This window comes from Macroventuria anomochaeta, assembly GCF_010093625.1.
Source record: "Macroventuria anomochaeta strain CBS 525.71 unplaced genomic scaffold BU25scaffold_27, whole genome shotgun sequence".
NCBI classification, from domain to species: domain Eukaryota; kingdom Fungi; phylum Ascomycota; class Dothideomycetes; order Pleosporales; family Didymellaceae; genus Macroventuria; species Macroventuria anomochaeta.
Genome location: NW_022985388.1, coordinates 435,360 through 457,891, shown reverse-complemented (window position 1 = coordinate 457,891; position 22,532 = coordinate 435,360). Strand labels below are relative to the sequence as shown.

Here is a 22,532-nt window from a genome sequence, read left to right as displayed (position 1 = left end):
GCCCATACCCAACGCAGTACACACTCATCGTACTCGGCACCTCTAGCGCTTCACCTGATCGCGAACAATCCGCTTACAGACCCGCTACCAACGGAGATTTCGATAGCGCACCTATCTGTTCTGCGACCCTTTTCTATTTTGAGCTGCTAGCGCTGCATCTGCCGTTGAACGTGCAAGGAATGTGGCTGTGTTTTGTGATGATTCTGTCAACCTTTACATCGCTTCCATGCACAACATATCGCGTCTATATTAGTAGCGGTGAGGCTCACGGTTGGACAGCTTTGTCTTCGGGTGCAGCCGTGTGTCGTGGGCTCCGGTGCTACACAGCATGAGCCACCCAGCTGCACGACCTCATGTTTCGGGACACGCGTTCGAATGCTCGACAGCGATCTGTCACGGAATGGTGAGGCGATCGGACGCCGGTGAGTGCGGAGCGGAGCGTTGATGATCAGGAGCAAGCATAGGGACTGAAGTGCTCAATGCATTGCCATGGTAGGCTTCTAGAACAAAATGAAACACACGAACGGACACCTCTACGATGTTGGAGAGAGAGAGGAACTCCAGATAACGCCGAGAAGGTCTAAAGCCAGACGAGCTGCTTATATATCGATAGCTCACGTCAACCATCTTGAACACCGCCTGTCCTTCCACTCGTAGCTCGCAATAGATGCTTGTAGCCACCACCCTGCATCTCAGGAAATGAGTCAGGTGTAGAAGGCTTGATCTTTGCATACGATACGTCAATCTGGAAGCCAGGCGTATCCTCGGGTGCGATGATTTGGTGGTCAGCCTTGATGATTGTCAGTCTCAACTTAGGCCCGAGATTTTGACCATCAACGTACCGTTGTAATCCTCCAGCTCATGTTGTCATGTAGGTATTTGTCTACAGCATCTTCGTCGAGACTCGCCAACTCTCCTGTCCGTAGACGGTCTTCCAGTGCCTTCGTCATGGCAACAACTCCATTGGCATCGCTCTTTGCGTTCGGATCGCCAGCATATCCATCACCGTGGCTGTTCGTGCTCTGGAATCCAGTGAACCCCACGAAACTCGGGTCCCGCATCCACAACGTCGCATCGTATGTTGAGCCAGCAGTCGCTATGCTTGTAGGGCCTACGAAGACAAAGATCTTGTAACCGCCCTCCGAGCCGGACTTCTGCACCTTGATGTTGGCGAAGTACTGGTACTGGTGCTTGCCTATCTGCGGGCTGCTCATGCTGATCGACTGGCGCTCGTTGTGGGTGTATCCGTTGTCTGCATTTGCCAAAGGGACGGGATCGCCCAGCTTCCATGTGAACTGCGAAGTTGCGTTCTCGCCGTACAGTTGGTTGACCCTCCTCACAAGCGTATCGTCTTCTGAAAGACCGACGAGCTCTGGATATGTATACCCAAAGATGGTATGGTCTCGGACACTTGCAGACGTCCAAAAGTCACCTGCTTGGTTGCGATGAAAAGGGTGTAGAGGAGTGTTCTCGTCTGCGTATGCATCAGCATCCGAGGTGAAAGTGGCTGTTGGGTTGGAGTGATTCGTAACCCAGCTGTCAGGGTTCAGTGCCTGCCATATGGCGGTCATTCGGTCGATGTTTGTGTGTAGCAGCCAGAAGACTGGATCAAAGGCTGAGTACGCGGCGTTCGTCATGTGTCCTGGTCCTGAGCTGCCTACTGTGTTATGAATTGTGTCATGTACTGATTCAAGACTGTCAAGAACACCGCCGATGGAGACCACGTTGTTACTGATATTGTGGTAGTCTTTCTGCATAGCCATCATCTGGTATGTTCGTTGCCGTAGATTGACTAAGTTGAGATCAAGTTGAAAAGCGATCTTGGAATCCTGACTTTGCGCATTGGCGCTTCGATTCGTGGGGTAGCGTATTGTTGTCTGCCATTGTGTCCATGGGAGTTTTCCCTACTAACTTCAACATTCGAAAGGCCTCCTGGGTCTTGTTACTTACAAAGATGTCTTTGCTTGGAAGTGGATGAAAAGTGTACGAGTAGAGAGGATTCAGTATTGTCGCCTTCACTGAGCCACTTCCGTCTGGAAGCTCAACCTCAATGGTCTTTCTCTGCACACTCCCTGCTGAGGTCAGCCAAAACCCACATAGATTCTGCAGGAAGGGTGCACACTTACAAGGATAAGATCCAGTGCCAATTGGAGGCACAGCAGCTGCGTCCCAAAACGGAAGCCTTAGTGCCGGCAACGCAGCGGTCATACGTGCTTTCAGATCTCCCTCGGGGAACTCAGCAACAACATCTCGAGCGTGATGATAGACGCGTTCCTGTCACAGTGAGCCAATTGTAAGCCAGATGCTTGGTTGACTGGCTCACCTCGACCAAAGCCAGAAAAGGTCGATGCCATGTCGGAAAGAGATTACTGCTGTGGTGACAGTAACCCTCCTTATAGCCTTCTGGGGGCTGCGGGCGCCCGGCCACGCCGTCCCAAGGCAAGAACGGTCGGCCATGGATCCCTTTGTGTCGTCAATAAACGCCATAGTGAACTTGACATCGTTCAGAAGCTGCGGACATACCAGCAACTTGGAAGTACGATAACTTGTCGTCTTGGCTGGTGTTTTGCCAGCGTTGGAGTCCAAGTAGGTAAACATTGAATAAGTCTGGGTTACGCTGGAGTTCGCGGATCTCTAACCGAGGAGCTGTAGTGTTGAGGCCGAGCCCAGGGACGCCCAATACCGGAAAGAAATCAGCGCCGACATCTTGACGCCGTATGTGAGTGTGAATATCTGTAACGGCATGCCACCGTCGATGTGCGCGTAGAATCTTGGAGTGTGTAGATGAGCAGAGCAGTCCGACCACGAGCAGCAGCTGAAGTGCGCGAGTTAATGTCATGCTAGCCATGCCGAGCTATCTGGAGGCTGTAGATGTCAGTTTGGAATGTGGTCTGTTTGAAGCCAATGGTCAAGAGGGCTGTTAAAGAAGCTTTGTGGAGCCGTCAAAGTGTACTGCAGGGCTAGTAAAAGGGGATTTGCTTGATGCACTGTACTTCGAAACGGGAAGTCACACACTGTGTAAACGTGCCATACGTGCCACATGGGGCTTTCAAAATACTGAAGAGACAGACTTCCTGGCCCTGAAAGCGATACTTTCACGTTGGTATGGCGCACATTGTCTCCACATGTGTGACCGCAGGCGTCGCTATGATCGACGACGCGAGATTAGCATAGATAGTTCGTTCTCGAATGAACTTTTGTCTGTGGACGCGACGCGGTCGCGACATCTTGCGATCGTTTCGATCGGTTCCCTCCAGTCGGCTGGGATGGAATGACTGGACCCCTTCTCCCGATGCGAATCCATCGAAGGTCAGAAGACAGACCAGCTGTCGATACGAGCTTGACGTGATTGAGCGCATACAGCCTCTCCCAAACGGGGTGCACCGTGTAGGAGACGCGTTGTACGCTCAGCTTCCTAAAGCAGATAGCCATTCGAGCAGACGTGACTATCTGGGCGAAGCCACAGCGTTTCGCCTTGCTGAAGGGTGTAGCCGTGTGACGATGTGTACCCGGTGACGACATTAGTCTTGTCTGGCTGGCTGCGTGTACTGATATTGTTCAGGGTCGCAGCTGGTAAAGGGCAGGAACGAGGTTGCGCAATGAATGAAGCTTTAGCTACTAGTTGATTGCGGATCCATGATTGGCCGACACGGTTACACAAAGACGGCTCGTTCGGCCTCTATCATCGTACCACATCGATCTAAACCAGAACCTAACTGCGCTGGAAGACATAGATGTATTTACATGCCGCGCTGAGATCCGATAACCTGTCTCGAGGGTCGTCATGGTATGCAGCCGGGATCATGGCCCTTAATGGTTGCCGTAGACAAGTCTGAAAGCGCCAACACTGCGCTCGTCTGAATCCTTGCAATTCTTATCTTCGTACTTATACAAACATCAGAAGGAGCCTATAGGCCGAAGGGACTCGTCGTGCTCCTGTAGTGATACTCTGTTCCCCTGTACGCCAATTCGCACAGAACCAAAGCAACTGATCGCTAGTACCACAAGCATATCGCGCCCTCGCACATATTCATGAGGCTCATGCGTTATTCCCACCACCACCCATCTCCTCATGGAAGGCGTCACCAAACGCCGAGTCATCTACAAGATCGCCGAGGCCCATGTTGTCGTCCTGTCCGAAGTCTGCAAGAGCATCACCAGCGGTGTCGATACCGTCGAAGTTTGTAAAGTCGGGGACACTATCGAACATGCTACCTGCATCAGCATCAACAGCAGACTGACCTAGTGTATTATGGTCGTTTGTCGTTGTGTTGTTGTTCGTGGCTGGCTGAGGGTTGCTACCAGACTGCTGAGCATTGCCCGCTTGCTCGTCCACAACAACCCAGTCGTCGGCTGCCTTCTCATCCGCGTTTGTCATACCAGACATTTCGACGTCCAGATCCAGAAGATCGTTGCCGGCATCTGTGTCAAGCTGCGGTGTTTGTTGATCAAATGTCTGTTGCTGGGCAGCGTTCCCAGTCAGTAGACTAGGTGTACCGACCGCTGACTGTGACTGACTCGGAGGTTGCGACATACGCGGCATCGAGATGTTACTGGGTGTCCCTGCTAAAGAACCGGTTCCGTACTGGTCGAGCAAGCTTGCAGCGGTGTTGTCGAAATCCGATGCACCGTCGTTGTTGGAGCCGTTGGAAGCGCCATTAGGATTTGATTGTGTGCCGTCCCCGTTTACTTGCGCCTTCTGGGGTGGAGATGGTTGCCTTTCGATGAAGCCTCCCTTGTCCACACAAACCACGGACTTCTTCGCGTCGAACGTGGCTCCCAAAGACTTCTCCAAATCTCGAACAACGCTGTCTGACGGATCCGTGCCTTCGTCTTCGTTTGCTGCTGTGCGCGAGAGATCTCGCAGCCTCCTCTCGGCCTTGATGTAGATTCTTGTCCGCTTCAACTGAGCCATTTTGCGTGCGTGGTCGGCCTTCATCTTTTCGATCTCAGCCTGCTCATTCTTTGTGTATTCGGCAACGCGCTTCTCGAAGTCCTTGAGGTGCTCAGGGTTCATCTTGTAGTAATCTTTGATCTTGTAGTTGTCTTTGGCAGTGTCCGGATTCTCAGCGCCTGGAACATCCAAAATGCCCACTGTCAGAGGAGCCAGCTCGCCCATCAGACCCAAACCAAGGTCAATAGGCGCAATGCTCCCCACAGCGTATGGCGATGAGAAGATTTCCTCCATCCACTCGTGATGCTGCTTGTATCTCGACAAGCTGATTTCGCGGGGCGTCAGGAAGTCGAAGGCATCTTGCGTGGCATTCTCCTCATCCTCCAGAGAGGTGTCTGGAAGTGCTGCTCCAGCAATTGGTGGGCGGACCTGCGCAGGAGGGGCGCCGCGCATACGCTTTGCTGGCGGTGGCTGCGCTACATAGGGTCGCCCGGGCTGCATGGGGTTGTAGTATGGCTGCTGTTGCTGGCGCATCGCTGCTTGCTGTCCGAACTCGACTTTAGGCCAATTGGACGCATCGTGCAGCATAAACTCCTTGCGCATGAGGGGTCCGGCGGCCTGAAGCTGGGCGCGCATCTGCAGCGTAGCCTGGGTCTCTCGTGGTACGGGGATCTGGCCTGCGGCAAGTCTGTGTTGCTGGTCTGCAGGCTTGTAGTGTACTAGCCACAGGTTCGGGTCGATGGTGCCTGGCCCCGCGGTGAGTCTGTATCGGTATCGAGAGTGCATAGCAAATGGCTCGTGGGGATAGTGGTAGCCCGTGTTGTGGACAAGCACTTGCAATGTCTGCAAAGAGTCAGTCAGGCTCCCTGTAGCCGTAAGCTGTATGGGCGCATACGTAGCCGCGGACCGGCATTTCAAACGTCTGCTCGGGGTCTGCCCAGACCATCCCATCGGAGGCAAAGTGTGTCCCCATTCTAGGAGGCTGCCATGTGAGGATGACGGTGCCATCTTGCGGTGGTGATGAGAAGTACGTCCAGGCGACGGGCGATGTGTCGCGCACTATTTGAGGTCCTTTGGTGAGATGCTCGACTGCTTGCTCCGGTCGTAGCTGTGGCAGGACAGGGAAGCGGTACGAAGACACCAGATGGACGTGGGCGAGCTGTGTTGTTAGCCATAGTCGAGCTACCCTAAACCGCTGCTGGCCCACTCACAAGGTGGTTCGGCACCTGCGCGCTGGGGTCGCCGCCGCCAGCATTGTACGCCTGATTCATGCCATACATGTTGATCAATGTGACGCGACAACGATGCCGCGCGATTCGAATTACTCAGATATGTGGAGGGCGGACGCGAGTGCTCGGAACGCTGAGGTCGGGTCTATGGCGCGTTCGACGAGCGCATCGCGACTTCCACGCCAAGCGGTGCACGGGCCAGTTGGAAGATAGTCACTCAAGATGCATCAACACGAAGGGGTCAACTCTTTCATTGGGTATCATAAACTTCGGATCTTCTGGTCTCATACACACTGATGTTCTGTGGGCCTTAGGGCCAAGATCCAAGCTACAGTTCACTCCCGAAAGACGTCTTCTCTCGTTGGAGTTTCCTTGCGGCGCAGCGCTACGAAGTACGCCTCTTTCGATGCCTGCCAGTCGTCAGTGAATTTAACACATACAAAAGTTCCACGGAACCTACACTGCGTGAAGACTCCGGCTTCTCGCGCGACACCTTGGTAAATAAGCGCTTGAGCTTTGTTTCGAAAACCTTCTCTTCAGGTCCTTGGTAGAACTTGCACAGGAAATGACCGCCAGTCTTCACTGTGTCGAATGCGAACGTCAGTGCAGCCATGCACAAGTCCTTGAACATCAGCGACGTTCTCTAGATGACCAAGAGGGGTATCGTTTCTTACCATGCTGCCTGCGTGATCTCTGAAGGGGTTGCCGCTGGTGTTCATCATCCTAAAGTACGGGTCACTAAGGCTCTTCTTGTAGAAGCCGGCGACTTGGTCCCAGGGTTCTGACATGTCACTAAGCACCACATCGACGACTCGTCCGTCGCGTAGATCTCGCTCCTTCAACGGCATCTTAGCGTCTGAGACGCTTTCAGACCCTTCCGGTGGCTGTCCCAGTCGCTCCATTCCAACACCTTCCATATGAGCTTGTCTCTCGATGTCGATGTATCCTCGCTCCAACTCGTCCACCTGCTCTTCGGTAAGGCCATCCGGCTCTTCTGAAATGGTCTGTTTGCGCGGTCGGCCCAGGGTGGGATCTCGGACGTATGCTCGAACTTCGTCTTGGATCGCTGGAGAGAGGAAGTTGCCCTGTATCGTAGATACACCTCGTGGAGGCTGCGCCGGAATCAAGTCGATACCTATTACTCGTCCATCGGGTGTCGTGCGATTTACAGCGACCTGAGACCATGAGCCTGGTGCGAAACCCTTTGAAGAATCAGCGTAGTTTTGCAAATAAAGAAGTTGAGCATACAAGATCAACGACAGTTTGTCCAGGCTTGAACAGCTTGTGTTTCTCATTCAACTACGATGCATCAGCATTGGAGCTACCTATTGACGCTATCTAACTACCTCAAGCAACTTGAAAGCAGCGCGACTCTTTAGCCCTTGCACACGAGCTTCACGGGCGAAGAAGTCGTTGCCCTGACGCGTTTTCCATCTAGTGGAGGAGGAGGATGCATGGCGAGCGCGTGGCGCCCATGCTCGACTACAAGAGGAACATGAAGTGCATCTGGCGGCAAGGCACAATGGCCTTGTAACATAGCCCGGCTCTAGCAGAACGCTGTCAGTGAACTGGCGGAATATCCGTCGTGAAAGCATGAAGAAGGCGTGGTCAAGCAAGCAAGCATCATAGCTCCCAAACTTTTGGGACTGCCGCGGGCTGCACTTGCCGTCGCGGATCGTCATGACCCTGGCTCGACTTCTCCACAACCTCAACACAACTCCAAACCCAGCAATCAAACCAAGACACAACAACTGCATCTTTCGGATGCACCAGCATGCATTCAGCTCTGGTTCGGCCTTGCTGTTAGGAAGTGCCATTGAAGTGTGGTCGTCCGCTTGGTATGCCGCCGTCTGACACGAGCCGTCTTCAGCTCCTGCATCGCCCGGACCGAATGAAGAAAGGACAGCCGTATGTTCCTGCGAGGCTGAAAAACCTTCACTAGATTGCGCTGTCGCACGTCTTCTTCGATCTGTACTGCTGTTAGGGCACTCGCACGACTGTGAGTCCGCCTTCAAACGAGAGGCTTTTCGCTGGTAGTTGCTCTTCATTCTCTCCGCACACACCAAGACTCTTCTCTTTTACAGTCCTCGTTCAAGCCTTCTCTCGGCGACTTTCGTATTCTTGGTCAACGTGGCGCCTGCCCCTGAATTGTACACCATCGCAAGGCTCACGGCCCCTGTCATTCGCCTATGTTCAGCTCTTTTGGTCAAGCTTTCACGCCGCAAAAGCATGTGGTTTCCTATCAGATCTCCCGCCAAGGCTTTCAGAGCCATATACTCTCCTGATGTGGGCCTGCCATACTGCAAAGAGCAGGAGCACCCTGGCATGTGGACGATGAAGGTGCTTCTTAGGGTCAGCTCTCAGCCTTGGAGCGACCTTATGGCTACGCGAACTTCTCAATGTGCAGATGAAAATTGCATAAGTTTGCGTGTTCGCCGAAGCTGTCGAAGATTGCAATCGCACGATACGCGAAACCAGACAACATACAATCCGGTTGAATAGAGTCGAACCGGCCTTTCATCATGTTTGTTTTGTCGACCATAACCTTGCTGGCTCTCAGCTCGACTGCCTTCGGCATCGCATTCCCTGGGCCTGCTCCAACCGCAGCAAGCGAAGCCAATTTGAATGGCCGCTCACCAAGACCTACTGGGGGACCCCCATCTCTCGCCGAGCTCTTCCGTCGTCAACAAGCGGATGATGGTGTCTGCGGCTACCTCGATGGAGAGAGCGGTATGTATGCCTGAAGTGGCGTCTTTGGTCGCAGACTAATCATGTGGCAGATGCTCCTGTGTCCTGCACGGTTGGAAACTGTCTTTACGACGAAAGAATCTCCTGGTTTGGTTGCTGTACTGGCACCATGCGTTCCGACTGTCAACTGTTCACGACTTGTGTGGGCTCAGCGTCCATCAACTCCTGCCTCTCCAATTCAGCTTGCGCCAACGACGAATACGCACTCGCTTGTACTGCTTCTACAGCAGGCGTGTGTATGACTATGTGGGGCTCCGTAACTAAAGGCACGGTGAACCACTACGTGTGCGGCTCAACGAGCACGAGGGTGCAGGTCCTCGCAACACCCACAGGAAGCTCAGGTAGTGTATCTGATACGGCGCGTTCGACTAGCCCTACCGTTTTCAGCTCCGGTGGTGGCCTGCCTCGCCCTTCGTCTTACCGACAGACAACCAGCAGCTCTGATGACGACAACGATTCGAGGAGTGCTACACAGACTTCGAGAGCTGGCACAAGCGCGAGTTCGAGTGATGATCGTCCGAGAATCAACACAGCAGCAACAGCGACAACAAGGGCAGTCACCACTGCTCAATCTACGGCTGGTGCTATGAAGACGGCGCAGGTGGTACTTGGAGCTGCTGGAGGCCTTGCAGGTGTCATTGCCTTGCTCATCTAAGGGATTTGTGCGCTCGTTATTGTCTGTAGCTACTTCTAGATAGCAGAATAGAACATGTTCTCTGACCGCAGCATCAAGGATGACTCGATAACATATCGCTCCCACTTTCTGTCCATCTTTTGAGACTGTCGTCGAAGCCCCAATGAGCGTCCAATCACAGGCTCACATCCTGCCTGTTGACAGGTAACGGCAGTACACATGGCATCGGCTACTCGCACCCACTGAGCCTCATGTCTTTACCGGTACCCTGCTCGTCCAGTGAGAGAGGATAGAACCTACCCAATGATGACACAGCTGGGATTACATGTCACTGTTCTCCTCTATCCGTGACTCTTAGCTTCACCGGAGGATCCGCCACAGTTGCTCACACAATGCCCTCGTCAACAGACGACTTCATACAGATGATTTCAGTCACCTCTTACCACAACCAAGGTCACCTTGAAGCCCCACAGGCTTGCGTGTCTGAAGCGAGGATGGGCGACCGCTGTGCCCAAGATTCCCTGCGGCAGGGAGTCAAATACGGCAGTACGTAGACGTGAGATACCCTTTTCGACACAAAGCCGGTGCCTGATCTCGTGTACCCACACGTGAGTATTAGATTTGACTGGAATTCCCCAGCGACTCAAAGCCACATACTCGTGGCTTGACGGCATGAAGACATACACGCCCACAAGGCAGCAGCAAAGACTCACTGTCCGCTTGCCCACATCATGGGGCCATATGTCAGCCGCATGTAGGCGACCACTGCCCAGCCGAACTGAGCTTCTCACTCACCGTGTAAGGGGCTATGCGAGAGCATTTGTTTTGCAGGCAGGTGACGTCCGGTGAGCTGGTGCTGCAGCATAGCGGCATGCATGTGATCCGTGCTGAGCGGACAGTTCACATGAAGGCTGATAGGGCTCCTGCAGACGCCCCCTCACGATGGCCGCAGCAGCGCGGTGAGGGCTCGCTCTCCCTTCTAGAAGAGGCAGGATTGCGCCACGTTGTAGACGGTGGGTACGGCATATCGTAGCGACCGTATGTATAATTATGAATATGAAAGCAGTCTGTGGTGTCTTCGAGTGATCGCTGCCGTGACTACTAATTTTGGCTGTTGATTGTAATGACGTAGCCCGCAACCTCACCCTGGGCGTCTGTCTTCCAAGTTGCGCCTGATTCCGCCCTGCTGTGGGCTCTTCTTGCGCCCAGCCCTTCCTTTCCGCTACCCTATTTCTCGCTATCCCACCGCCATTCTAGCAGCACACTGTGCATCTTCCTACCCGTGAGCGTGTTGATCAACACGTTCGCCAATCACTGCGAACAGCGATCGGCACCACTGCGCGTTCCCGCTTCACTCCGCCCGCAGCCACGGCGCCCCAGAGGATTCGTCAGGCCGACTGGCTGGGCAGACGAGACTGCACCGCGACATCATAGCGGATTCGCTACCACCACGGCAGCAGCCGACGATACATTACACATAACACCGCGCTCTCTCTGCGACCCCGCGCTGCGACACTCTGCCCCACGTCCTGGCCCCCACCTTGCGTCGCCCACGACCATGTCCGTCATCTACAAGCGCAGCGAGCGCGAGCGCGAGCGCGACTGGGAGACGCAGTCCCAGGGCGGCGCCCGCAGCTACACCACCGTCCGGCGCTACAAGGTGCCCGACCACAGCCTGGAGGAAGACACGTACGAGCAAGAGATGCGCCTCGTCCACCGGCCCCGCGAGGACTACGAAGAGCGCCGAGAAGTCAGGAAGGAGTACGTGGTGGAACGCAACGACCCGGGACCCGGCCGCAGCGAAGTCCGCGAGTACCGCTACGTCGACCGCTCGCCCTCGCCGCCGCGCCGCGAAGTCCGCGAGTACCGCATCGAGCGCGAGATTGACCGCTCCCCATCACCTGCCCGCTCCAGCGCACGTGAGATCCGCATTTCGCGCGAATACGAACGTGACGTCCAGGAGCAGCAGCGAGACTACCAGCCATACGAGCTTGAGAGGTACTCCCGCTCCACAGAGTTCTTCCGTCCCGAACCACCCCCCCAGCAGGCCCCCCAGCCCATCATCATCCGCAACGAAGCCCAGCCTGCGCAGCAGCCTATCATTATCCGGGAGGAGGTGCCACAGCCCATCATCATCCGGGAGCGCATCCAGGAGCCCGCCTACGAACTTGTTGAGCGTTCGGAAGTTTACGATGACAGACAGGTTGCCCGTCCCCGCGTCGACGAGGACTATTACTACGAGCGTAGGGTGAAGGAGGTAGACCGAGGCGGCCGCAGAGACGAGCGATACCTCGATGAACGCGAGTACCGAGACCGTCACGGTGACCGAGACTACTACAGCGACGACGATGTGGTATACGTCCACAAGGAGAAGGACACGTGGGGCCGTGATGGAAGTCCAAACGGCAAGCGCAGCGCCGCAGCAGGAGCGCTTGCTGGAGTCGCCGCCGGCCAGATCCTCAGGCATCACCGCAAGAGGAAGGGCGAAGAGGCTGGGGGCAACATTGGCAATGCCCTCGGCTACGGCACGCTTGGTGCTGTAAGTGCCGTGGCTCTCGACCGCTACAACAACCGCGACAGGTCTCGCTCCCTCTCCTCGGACCGAGGTAGGCGTAGGAGGCACAGGAGCAAGAGCCGCAACCGCAGCAAGTCCCGTGTGAGGGAAGTTGGCACTCTTGCTGCTCTTGCAGGCGTTGGCCTTGCTGCTTACGCTGTAGGAAAGCGAAACAAGGAGAAGAACGCGCCCGTTACTACCGTGGTCACAGAGCACCGGAGTAGGTCCCGAAGACGGAGGGGAAGTTCAAGACATGGAAGGAGTAGGTCTAGGTCTGTGACTGTTGTCGAGGAGGATGGCCGTGGTAGATCTCGAAGCACGAGTAAGCACATGGATCCTCAGCACCGCAACAACCGAGCAGCATCCGTTGGTCTTGCCAGCGCTGCTGTAGCCGGTCTGGTCCAACACAACCGCAGCAAGTCTCGAAAGCGCAAGGGAAAGCGTTCGCCTAGCCGAGTTCGCCAGGGTGTGCCGATTGCTGCCGCTGGTGTCGCCGGAGCAGCCGTCGCTGGACTGTATGAGAAGCACAAGGCTAAGAAGGAGGCTAGGGCGCTCTCGCAATCTAAGTCGAGGTCGCGCTCAAGATCAAGGTCGGTGCTCTCCCGCCTCACTGGGCGCAGCTCCAGTAGACCTAGAAGCGCAAAGAGTGACCCTGTGCTAGTAGAGTACGGCGGTGATCCGATCTATACCGATCGTGAACGAAGTCGATCACGCGGCGCACGCGGCAGACGACGACGCGGTTCCTCTTCCTCCTCGGTCGGTCGACGTGACACCAGGAGCCGAAGCAAGAGTCGCGCACGATCGGTAGCAGAGACGGCAGCGGTCGCTGGAGTTGCTGGATTGGCCGCTCACGAAGCAGCGAAGCGGCGCGATCGCAAGAAGGCTGAGAAGGAGCGAGATCGACGACGTAAGCACATGGTTTTCTCTAATTCTTATTTCAACATGCTTACAATCCGTCAGACGAGGATGAGTCTGCCTATAGTCAAGGCAGCTACAGCCCGGGCGGACGCTACAGTCCTGGCCAATACAGCCCGGGTCAATCGACCGCACACCCCAATGACTCCCGTTATTTTCCAGAGACCAACTACTTCCCTCCACCACCAACAGCTCCTGTAGGCCACGTAGATGGCAACCTTCCTAATGCCCCGTATCCACCTTATAATCCGGCCGACTACCCACCACACAATAACTACAGTCCACAACCACCTGCAGGCGGCTATGCCCACGAGGATATGAACCCAGGAAACCCTTATGCACATCAAGATCAGAACCACTACTACCAGGCGCGTCGCGGAGACGAGAATGTGAGTGCTCCAGTCCCTAAGAATGCTGGCACCGAGCACGTTACTCCTATTTTTACGCGTGGTGGGTCCCAACCTACCCACGCAGCTGACGACCGTACTGACTATGCATCAGGTCTAAATCAGACTCGCGACGAGTCACCACCACTTGCACCCAGTCCAGTCAGCACACGCGAGAAAGAAGTGAAGTTTGATCTCAATCCGCAAGAGCAGGAGATATCACCCAATCCTTCGCCCGAGCGTACCGACAAGAACAGAGACCGGCATCGCGAGCGTAGAGAAGACAGTGATTCTGGTGATGAGAGCCGTGGTTCCGACCGAGACAGAGATCGAGACAGGGACCATCACAGACGACGCCATGCCGACGAACGATCTACTAACGGCTCTCAAGGTTCAGGGCGCGACCGCAAACGACACCGACGTGCTGAGTCTCCTGGGTCTGACACAGATTCCACTATTGAACTTCCCCCACGGTTTGACGAGAAGGGTCGCAGAAAGGGTGACGATCCAGCAGCAGACAGATTGGAGAGTGTCTTGCAGTCTTTGTTCCGGTAGCGCGCTTTTATTGGCACATTGTTTTCCTATTCTTTCTTCTGTTTACCGCTTCTTAATGACCCCAGATACGAAAACACAAGACGAGCTTACGATACCCATGAGATGCCCAGCATGAGATAGAACATACATAATCCAGCATTTTCAGCTCCATATTTGACCTTCCTTTCAGCAGTACTCTTGTTTTCCAATTTCTCACGGTTGCTCCTCCTCCTATGTACAACGTCGGCAGTTCGCACTTAGCTGGCGGCCTCACGGAATGGCAACCACCGATCAAAGTCAGCAGCCACATCGTATCTCGCATTCTTGAAAAGGAAGCTTTCAGCCACTACTTAGTATGTCATGCGTTGCTATGAAGGTGGTTCAGACCATCATATACACTGACATTTGCTCTACTCTCTACATATCAACCTCAATGTCGCACATGTAAACGCACGACCACCATGGCCCTCACACACCTCTTCAACAAATTCTCCATCCTCCCACGCATCTTCCAACCAACAACCGACGCCCTCTTCTCCACCCTTCCGTTCACCCACCGCTGGCGTCTCCTCCTCCTCCAACCCATCAACATCCTCTGCCTTCTCCTCACAGCACCCACATTTCTCTTCAAGACTTCCTACACAGTGAGCTACATCCCAACCCGCAGTGGCCCAAAACGATGCCTCGTCTTCCAACCACCACGTGCATCCAACGACACCACCCTACGACCGCTGCACGTCGACTTCCACGGCGGCGGCTTCATCGGCGGATTCCCCGAGCAGGGGGTGCGATGGTGTACTTTGCTGGCGGAGAGGACGGGAGCGGTGGTTGTGAGTGGGTCTTATCGACTTGCGCCACGACATATCTATCCCGCAGCACAGGAGGATGTTGATGATATCGTGTCCTACCTGCTCGCTCACGCTGAAGAACTTGGGGCTGATAAGGATCTGTTGACGCTGGGTGGGAGTTCAGTGGGTGGCACGCTTACACTGGGGACTTGCCAGCTCTTACCACCGGGTACAGTGAAGGCGTGGTTGGGCTCCTGTGCTCCCGTTGACTTACGACTGCGGCCCAGGGATAAGATAAGGCCAGAGGGTTTTCCGGAACATGACCCGTTGGGTTTTCTGGAGCCGTTGTATGATGTGTATGCTGGCACGGAGAGGGAGAAGAATAGAGAGGATGGGAGATGTCATCCTATCCTTGCGAGAAGGGAGGGTTTGCCTAGGAATATGCTGTTTGTTTGTGCAGGGGTTGATATTTTGTTGCATGAGCAGATGAGTATGGTTGAGAGACTGGAGAGGGAACGAAATGAAGGCGACGGGCAGAGTGTGGAGGTTATGGTTGTGGAGAAGGGGTTTCACGGGTTCACTGAGTGTGAGTATGAAGCTGGACTGGAATTCTGAGGATCTGCTAACGATAAAGTGCCATCGTGGATCATGGAGAAGGAGAGAGTGGAAGTTTTCGAGAAAGCAATTGGTTTCGGGAGGATGGTGCACAGGAAGCACGGCTTCGACTTCGAGGATCAGAAGCAGCGAATTCGCTGACATGCGAGTACGGTTCATTTGTTCGTTCGGTGATGGAGTACCCCTTCAAACGATGAGTATGTATGCAGAATCCACGCACATGTCTCCGCTCGATCACTGCATAATTGCTCTGGCGTCCCAGACCATAACTCTCTCATCCCACCCTGTACTAGCGCACCATCCCTCGGCTCCAAACAGACACCAGTCTACACCAGTGACGAATTCGGTATGCCGCCCCATCCTGCCCATTTCTCTTCCCCCTCCATGCACCATAGGATCTTCCAGCATATTCTCCTGCTTCATCGTGCCTGCGCCCATCGCACTCCCGTCCGTCCACACGCGACACGTCATATCGTAACTCGCACTCAGCAATATATCTGATAAATGCGGACTCCACGTCAACCTCCTAACAGCATACTCGTGCCCAGGCAGCACCGCAATCGGCCCCGCGCCCGGCATCCTTATATCAAACGTCCGAATGAGCCGGTCCACGCCCGCCGTCGCTACGATGCTGTCTCTGTACTTATTCCAGTCGTGTGTCAGCGCCTCGCTCGGCGGCACGCCCACCGGCGCCGCAGCACCCATCCTCGGCTTCGGCGGCGTATGTATCGGCACACTCATCGTGAGGTGATTACTCGCGCTCGCCGGGGCCCTAAGATCAAACACCCTCAAATGGCTATCACTACTCACACTGCTCACCACACTGGGCGCGTGCGGGCTGAACTGCGCCGAGTACGTGCAGCTGTGCGTCGGCAGCGTGGTAATGCTGGCGTTGTGGTTCGGGTTCCAGATCTTGATTGTGCCGTCCCAGGACGACGAGAGGAACGTGTCTTTCGATACGAGGTTCCAGTGCACGCTGAAGACCTCGCGCGCGTGCTCGGTCCAGGATTGGATCGGAAATTGCGCGACGTTTATGTCGAAGAGTTTTACGGAGCCATCGCCACCCGCGGTGAGGATTTGCGATTCGTGCGCTTCCGACCAGGTCGAGTCAAAGAGGGAGTCTTGGGTGTCGAACCTGTGCGAGGCTTAGTAGGTGCAGCTGTGAAGGAACACGTGAGCGTGAGCGCACCACTTCTCTGCTACGATGCCGTTTGGTGTCAGGCCGAGAATGTACAACCTGCCATTCCCTACCAGCCCGAAGTTTGCCGAGCTGGCTACGGCTATGCGCGAATCGAAGAATGGCGAGTACTTGACGCTATAGCCGTTGTAACCTTGGGTCCGGAACTCCAACATCGTGTGTGGATTATATAGTGGGGCCCGCAGGCAGATTACTTCTTTAGCGTTATGTGGCGTGTAACAATAACAAGGTGCGGCGCATCGTCGCTCGCACAAAGTTGAAGCTGTTGGTGTACAGCGACATGGTTGCGGATGATGAGTGAACGGCCGAGGCTGGGGTCCAGCGGGGCAGTTGCATGCGCCGGCGATCTACACGTGACAGCGCGCTTGAGGGCGCGTCTTCCAAGACAATTCAGCTACTTCTGCCTGATCACCACAAAGATGCGCTGGCCCAGTGAGATCACGACAGAACATGGACGCCTTCGTGTCAAGAAAGAGGAAGCGGGCTGATGTGTCGCAAAAGCCTGTACCGCCACCGGCGGCTTCTGCAGCTTCTAAACGCATCTCAGCATCAGAACAGGATGAAGAATCCACAGACTTCAAGCTAGCTCTGCTGGCTTCACTACATCCAGTTGCTGAAGAAACGACGTTACTCGAAGCGCTGCTGGCCTCAGACGGATCTGTCGAACAAGCATCTACATGCCTCGCACAGAGTACATTCGCGTCCCTAAAAAAACGAAGTGCGAACGCCACTACTGGCTACCAATCATCACTATCATCATATCATGTGAACTCTGACGGTAGTGGGCCGGCGAAGAAGGCATTGGTCAAGAAGGGCAAGACGCTCCACCTGTTCAGCCCAGAAGATATCGAGCAGCATACGCCATGCTCTATCATTCACAATTTCCTGCCGCCTCAGCAAGCAAATGCATTGTTACAGCAATTACTCGATGAGGCACCAACGTATCAAAGTCTCGAGTTCAAGCTGTTTAATCGCGTGGTTACCAGCCCTCACACGTTCTGCTTCTACGTCAACTCTCTTGCCGAGGCAGAGGAGCAGAAGACCGAGTACATCTATGATGGCCGCAAAGTTGAGGTACGGTTGAGGTGGCTCCATACGATTCCTGTATACTAACATGCGGCAGAACGTTCAGCAAAGCCTGCCAGAGATGCTCAACGCAGTCCCCCAAGTCGAAGAAGCCGTCAACCGCGAGATACAACGAAGGATCCTCGACTTCTACCCCAACAGCAAAAAGCTCAAGTATCAATCTCCCCACCCCTGGAAAGCCAACACTGCATTCGTGAACTGCTACGACGGCCCCCAAGAACACGTCGGCTACCACGCCGACCAACTGACCTACCTCGGCCCACGCGCAGTCATCGGCAGCCTTTCTCTCGGCGTAGCACGCGAGTTCCGCGTCCGCAAGATTCACGTTGAAGACGACAAGCACCGCAAAGACGACGGCTCTCTCGCAGACGCCCAGGGACAAATCTCAATCCACCTCCCGCACAACTCGTTGCTAATTATGCATGCCGAGATGCAGGAAGAGTGGAAACACTCCATCGCCCCTGCGCAAGCTATCGATCCGCATCCTCTGGCGAAGAACAAGCGGCTCAACATCACATATCGGTTTTACAAGGATAGTTTGCATCCGCGGTATACACCGAAGTGTAAATGCGGCGTACCTACTGTGCTGAGGTGTGCTACGAGGAAGAAAGAGTCGAGAGGAAGATATATATGGATGTGTCATACGAACTATGTTCCTGGGCAGGATGGATGCTCGTTCTTCCAGTGGGCGGAGTTTGACGATGATGGAGAGCCACCTTGGGCCGCGAAGGCGAATGCTGATCAGGAGAGGTTGGCCAAAGAGAAACCGTCGTCGTTGAAGGACGAGAAGGACACGGAGGTCACATGAGACCCTACTCAACGACCGACAATATCCACACCATTTTCAATCCACGTGGCTACTCGAGGAACACTCGAGCTGCGTCGCACTACGCAGCCCACCGCGTGCCCAACCATCTACACCGCATACCTACCAACCACGCGACCCTACTTTGCCCTCCACAACCCACTACACCCCGGCGATACGCTCGGCAACGCGTACGCGCCCCCTACGCTTCCATGGCACTTTATGACAGGTCAGCATCGGCTCTGCGCATCACTCCAGCTTGTGGATCCGGGTAAATCGAAGTCGATAATATGGGGTGCATGCAGCCCACCCCTGAACCCTGCCAGCCACGCTGGGCGATGCGGACAAGCTTTGTTGCAATATGTGGTTATTGGGTTGGACTGAGTTCTGCGCTGGGGCGAGAGGCTGTGTTGCATGAGCAGTGGGTTAGCGCTGACGGAAGGAGTGCTGCTATGGGAAGAGGACAGGGCGGATGATGACGAGATCTCATTTGAGAAGGGTAGTGACTTGGTATGGATTTTGGCAGAGACTTATGCTCTTGAGCGACTACCTGAATGCTTATACTGTGACTAGCTATTGGCGCTCTCCATTCTAATCTAACAGTCCCTCAGCTATGCACAAAGCAACCTTGACTTCCTTCACTGCCATGTTTGCTACTTGTTGCGGTAACAACCTGATTCCGAGTGGCTCTGCAGTCTCTGCAAACCTGCCAGGTACAGTAGATGGCCTGATACTTCCGATGTTCGCTTCTGTTGTACGACCAGAGGATGGTCTGAGAGGCTCGGACGGTGATGACAACTTGTATTACCCGGTGGGTTTTCGGACCCTACCGGCAGCGTGGGGCATGTTGCCTGCCAGGTACCAAGCGAAGAATGCTTCATTCTGAAGTAGAATGTTCTATGCATAGTCACCTGCATATTGCAAACGTGGCGAGACTGCATATTGCATTCGTCCTGCGACGTCAGGTTTTGGGGCACAGTCGTGAACGTGTGAAACGATGCCGGTCGAGTCGGCTATATGACGATCCTCGTCGGACGATATGCCTTGAGTACGTAGGACTGATCGTGTGACCGGGACGCACTGAAGCTAACCGTGTTGTCGATATGCTATGATTTGTGATGGGCCTTGGGACTCATTACCAAGTGCCGTTCGTTCAAGCGTCGAACTTCAGTCCAGCGGTACGAAGCCACATCTGTCGCTTGCCCTCGGCTTCGCGGACAATCTCAGCAGAGAGACGAATACTGGGAGCGAGGTGTGCATAGCGTTCCATCTCCAACACAACGTTGTTGATGATGTCGTCCATGGTCGCTGGTGGAGGGAGGAGTTGTGACAGTGACTGAGTCATGGTTGCGCCCATGATGAGAAGAGTCTGCGAGACAATTCTAGGCTTATGTTAGCATACTTGAAAGATGCACGAATAAAGAACCTACGAAAGTGCGCCTTGAAATAGGTAAGGCAGATGCCCTGCATGGTGCGCAGTGATGTACTCTAGCTGGCGTACGCATGCCTCTAGGCATTTGTGGCAATTGTCTTGGACACTTGAGTCCAGTGCTAGGCTCTCGTCTTGAAGAACAAGCAGTACGTAGGGTCGGAAGATGATCGTCCGGCAGGCGAAGTATCGTAGCCTCAGTACGGTCTGTACAGGGTTCTGCAAGGGAACTCGATCAAGTGGGAACTGCATCGCGGGCGGCAAGCCTGCGTACCACTGATTCAGCTGGAAGTCAAGTTCCACCACTAACGGATCTAGTTGGGCGATCGACGTGGCAGCAGGACCTTTCGAGTACGGTGTGGTCCGAATATAGAGCATCGAGCTCACTCGATTCAGCAATCTCCGGAGGGCAATCTCTGCAAGGAAGTACCATAGCTCGTCTCGGCCAACCGCCTCAGTGCCCATATCTTCGAAGCCAGTCGGCAGCGAGAAACCCTCTTCGAACTGTGAGATGCCAGAGTGTGGGAGATCGAGCTCGGCGAGAAGATCACTGATTGACTGTCAGTATGAATACGGTCCTGTAAGTACCAAGCAGCTCACCTTTCGATCATCACTGCATTCCAGTACACTCTCCTGCCCAGCTCTTCTTCAGCTGGCGAAACTCGTCCAGGAGCACTCAAAAGTAATTGCAGCTTCATGCTGGCGCCTGACAAAACGTTCCATGCTTCCACAGGTCGCACCAGATATACCAAGTAAGCAGCCGCTAGAATTTGACACTGCGCAGCAACCATGTTGTTCCTAGTCATCACGCTTGGAAGCAGATCCCATGCTGCAGCGAAATATGGTAAGCCGGGAGGTTCCTTCTCAGGGTTCTGTAGCGTTATGCTTCCAGTGCTGCCGGCATGGCCAAGCGCAAGAACTAGAAGTACTATACAACTCTCTGGTCCTCCTCGGAATCCATGGGCAAGGGCGGTCTGATAGTAGCTGCTCCAGGTGTATGGATTTACGCAAGCATAGAAGACGTTCACGCGCTCGAAGTACGCCTGGACGTACGGGCCAGTGTTCGACAGATCTAATCCTCGCGATGTCCCAAGACTGACCGGCTCTCGGCTCATCTCCAGCTGAAGCAGGATCTTCGGGTCGTATGGACGGGAAACCAGCTCTCGAATCATAGGGGAAGATAGCAGGTTCAAGGCAGCCGTGTTGTGCGTCTTTGGCATGGTCGAGATGTTGGAAGGATGGTTGGTCCACGTACCAATACCGTTGATTGGCTGGACCATACCTAAATTGAGCATGTGGCCGTTGCTGCGGCCGAGGAAGTCCTCACTCGTAGAATTGCTCGTGGTTGGAGAATGTGTTGCTAGTGAGAAAGTGCTGGTGAGGCTTGTTTGCAGAAGACCTTCAATGCGGTTGAGATGCTCCAAGATCAGCTTGTCGCCTGCGTCCAGCTTGATACCTGGCTCCCGGTAGATGCATTCTGCGTTGAGTTCTGTACAAAGCCTGCATTTTGGCCTTGTGCCGTCGCATCGTGATTTCCTGGACCGACATATTTCGCACTATAACTGTTAGTGTTGGACGGCTACAAAGAGCGTATTGCAGTACCGCGATAGTTGCTCGTCGTCGTGGATAATCGATTGTGTCGGTGCTGGGACGTTTCTTGTTTGGAGGTCGCAGTTCGCTGCCTGTGCCGTTGGAAATGGTACTTGTGGGCGCGGTGCTTCCTGCCTGGTTCGCTGCGGGCGGTGTGCCGTTTGTGGACATCTCACGATCGGTACCGGATGATTGAGACATATTACGGGGGCGCTTCCGGTATGAATTGCTCAGTCCACCACCACCAAAGAAAAGGCCATTCGGAGACTCGAAGAGATGGGGAGATCGCAATGCAGATTTGAGCATGAAGCTGCTTGCGTCCGGCAGAGTGGAAAGATTAAGGCAGAAGGAATCTCGCGGAAAGAGACCATTGGTGGTTGCTGCTGACACGGGACTAATGTCTGGAGAAGGCGTGAGTCCGGCCATGATTGGTGGACCCATAATACAACGGCCGGAGCAAGCTGCAATGGAGTCTTCTGGCGTGGACAAGCGCGCAGCCACGATATCGACACAAAACGTCCAAGATCCAAAGTCGGGAACCGATGTGAAGGTTGTTACTTGCGTCTGAAGAGCAAACAGAATGTAAGTTCGCCCAGCAGGCAGTAGTCAGCGTAGGTAGCCGCCCTCCCGCAAATATATTACTCTGAGATTTCGCCTCCCTTAGCCTCAGGGCGACTGAACTGTCATCACGAAATGAGGGTTGCTTGATTGCGGGGGCGGACTGGGCACAGACGACTCCACAACCCGGCTCAGACAATCAAAACTGGCGCCACATAATCGTGCAGGGGTGTCAGTGGATTCAACTTCGTGACTCCAACAGGCCCTTGCCAAGGTGACAATCGATTGCCTCCAATCCTTTCACAGACATGAAAGATAGTCAGTGTCTCCAGTAGCGGTGACGACTATGCGTTGGTCGACGAGGCCTTTGTTGCTTACCGAACAATTTGCAGGAAGCACAGGGCACGAGAAGTGCCAAACCCTGCTTGCCCATGCGGTAAGTCCAAACAGGGTAGTGAAGCGAGTATTCTTGCATCGAAATCCATATTGGCTGCAAGCCGCTTACACAGGCTAAAGAGCAAGATGCCGCCGTCTTAGCATGGAGAACCATGTGTAGCATATAAAGTCAG

General features: G+C 54.4%; 9 protein-coding genes across 9 annotated transcripts; 4 read left to right on the top strand and 5 right to left on the bottom strand.

Moving 5' to 3' along the window:
• Positions 1 to 833: 833 nt before the first annotated feature.
• BU25DRAFT_474279 (Di-copper centre-containing protein) lies at positions 834 to 3,135 on the bottom strand (the record flags this gene model as incomplete). Its single annotated transcript, XM_033710897.1, has 5 exons — positions 2,524 to 3,135; positions 2,324 to 2,463; positions 2,127 to 2,274; positions 1,951 to 2,072; positions 834 to 1,904 (listed from the first exon to the last, which is right to left on the bottom strand). The coding sequence occupies exons 1-5, from the start codon at positions 2,846 to 2,848 to the stop codon at positions 834 to 836; spliced, it is 1,806 nt and encodes a 601-aa protein (XP_033559390.1). The 5' UTR covers positions 2,849 to 3,135.
• Positions 3,136 to 3,689: 554 nt separating this feature from the next.
• On the bottom strand, positions 3,690 to 6,252 carry BU25DRAFT_413004 (DUF1750-domain-containing protein). Its single transcript, XM_033706926.1, has 3 exons — positions 6,106 to 6,252; positions 5,790 to 6,053; positions 3,690 to 5,737 (listed from the first exon to the last, which is right to left on the bottom strand). The coding sequence occupies exons 1-3, from the start codon at positions 6,172 to 6,174 to the stop codon at positions 4,040 to 4,042; spliced, it is 2,031 nt and encodes a 676-aa protein (XP_033559389.1). The 5' UTR covers positions 6,175 to 6,252; the 3' UTR covers positions 3,690 to 4,039.
• A 206-nt stretch (positions 6,253 to 6,458) lies between these two features.
• Positions 6,459 to 7,718, bottom strand: BU25DRAFT_346426 (FtsJ-domain-containing protein; the record flags this gene model as incomplete). Its single annotated transcript, XM_033703096.1, has 5 exons — positions 6,459 to 6,533; positions 6,584 to 6,745; positions 6,798 to 7,325; positions 7,372 to 7,422; positions 7,470 to 7,718. 5 exons carry the CDS (start codon positions 7,716 to 7,718, stop codon positions 6,459 to 6,461), a joined length of 1,065 nt encoding a protein of 354 aa, XP_033559388.1.
• Positions 7,719 to 8,666: 948 nt separating this feature from the next.
• On the top strand, positions 8,667 to 9,514 carry BU25DRAFT_311684 (uncharacterized protein; the record flags this gene model as incomplete). Its single annotated transcript, XM_033702141.1, has 3 exons — positions 8,667 to 8,853; positions 8,904 to 9,212; positions 9,414 to 9,514. Coding segments are annotated over 3 exons (597 nt in total), but the record flags the coding sequence as incomplete, so codon positions are not given.
• A 933-nt stretch (positions 9,515 to 10,447) lies between these two features.
• BU25DRAFT_423609 (uncharacterized protein) lies at positions 10,448 to 13,915 on the top strand (the record flags this gene model as incomplete). The annotated part of the gene is made up of 4 exons (XM_033708227.1): positions 10,448 to 10,464; positions 10,516 to 10,543; positions 10,638 to 12,966; positions 13,020 to 13,915. 4 exons carry the CDS (start codon positions 10,448 to 10,450, stop codon positions 13,913 to 13,915), a joined length of 3,270 nt encoding a protein of 1,089 aa, XP_033559386.1.
• A 327-nt stretch (positions 13,916 to 14,242) lies between these two features.
• On the top strand, positions 14,243 to 15,620 carry BU25DRAFT_124602 (alpha/beta-hydrolase). Its single transcript, XM_033700465.1, has 2 exons — positions 14,243 to 15,268; positions 15,317 to 15,620. The coding sequence occupies exons 1-2, from the start codon at positions 14,356 to 14,358 to the stop codon at positions 15,436 to 15,438; spliced, it is 1,035 nt and encodes a 344-aa protein (XP_033559385.1). The 5' UTR covers positions 14,243 to 14,355; the 3' UTR covers positions 15,439 to 15,620.
• BU25DRAFT_441633 (WD40 repeat-like protein) lies at positions 15,137 to 16,785 on the bottom strand. The gene is made up of 2 exons (XM_033709243.1): positions 16,487 to 16,785; positions 15,137 to 16,432 (listed from the first exon to the last, which is right to left on the bottom strand). The coding sequence occupies exons 1-2, from the start codon at positions 16,648 to 16,650 to the stop codon at positions 15,532 to 15,534; spliced, it is 1,065 nt and encodes a 354-aa protein (XP_033559384.1). The 5' UTR covers positions 16,651 to 16,785; the 3' UTR covers positions 15,137 to 15,531.
• Positions 16,786 to 16,807: 22 nt separating this feature from the next.
• Positions 16,808 to 18,533, top strand: BU25DRAFT_124604 (uncharacterized protein). The gene is made up of 2 exons (XM_033700466.1): positions 16,808 to 17,569; positions 17,619 to 18,533. Exons 1-2 carry the CDS (start codon positions 16,946 to 16,948, stop codon positions 18,387 to 18,389), a joined length of 1,395 nt encoding a protein of 464 aa, XP_033559383.1. The 5' UTR covers positions 16,808 to 16,945; the 3' UTR covers positions 18,390 to 18,533.
• Positions 18,534 to 19,539: 1,006 nt separating this feature from the next.
• Positions 19,540 to 21,831, bottom strand: BU25DRAFT_346677 (uncharacterized protein; the record flags this gene model as incomplete). Its single annotated transcript, XM_033703110.1, has 4 exons — positions 19,540 to 19,768; positions 19,817 to 20,365; positions 20,416 to 21,371; positions 21,418 to 21,831. 4 exons carry the CDS (start codon positions 21,829 to 21,831, stop codon positions 19,540 to 19,542), a joined length of 2,148 nt encoding a protein of 715 aa, XP_033559382.1.
• Positions 21,832 to 22,532: the final 701 nt, after the last annotated feature.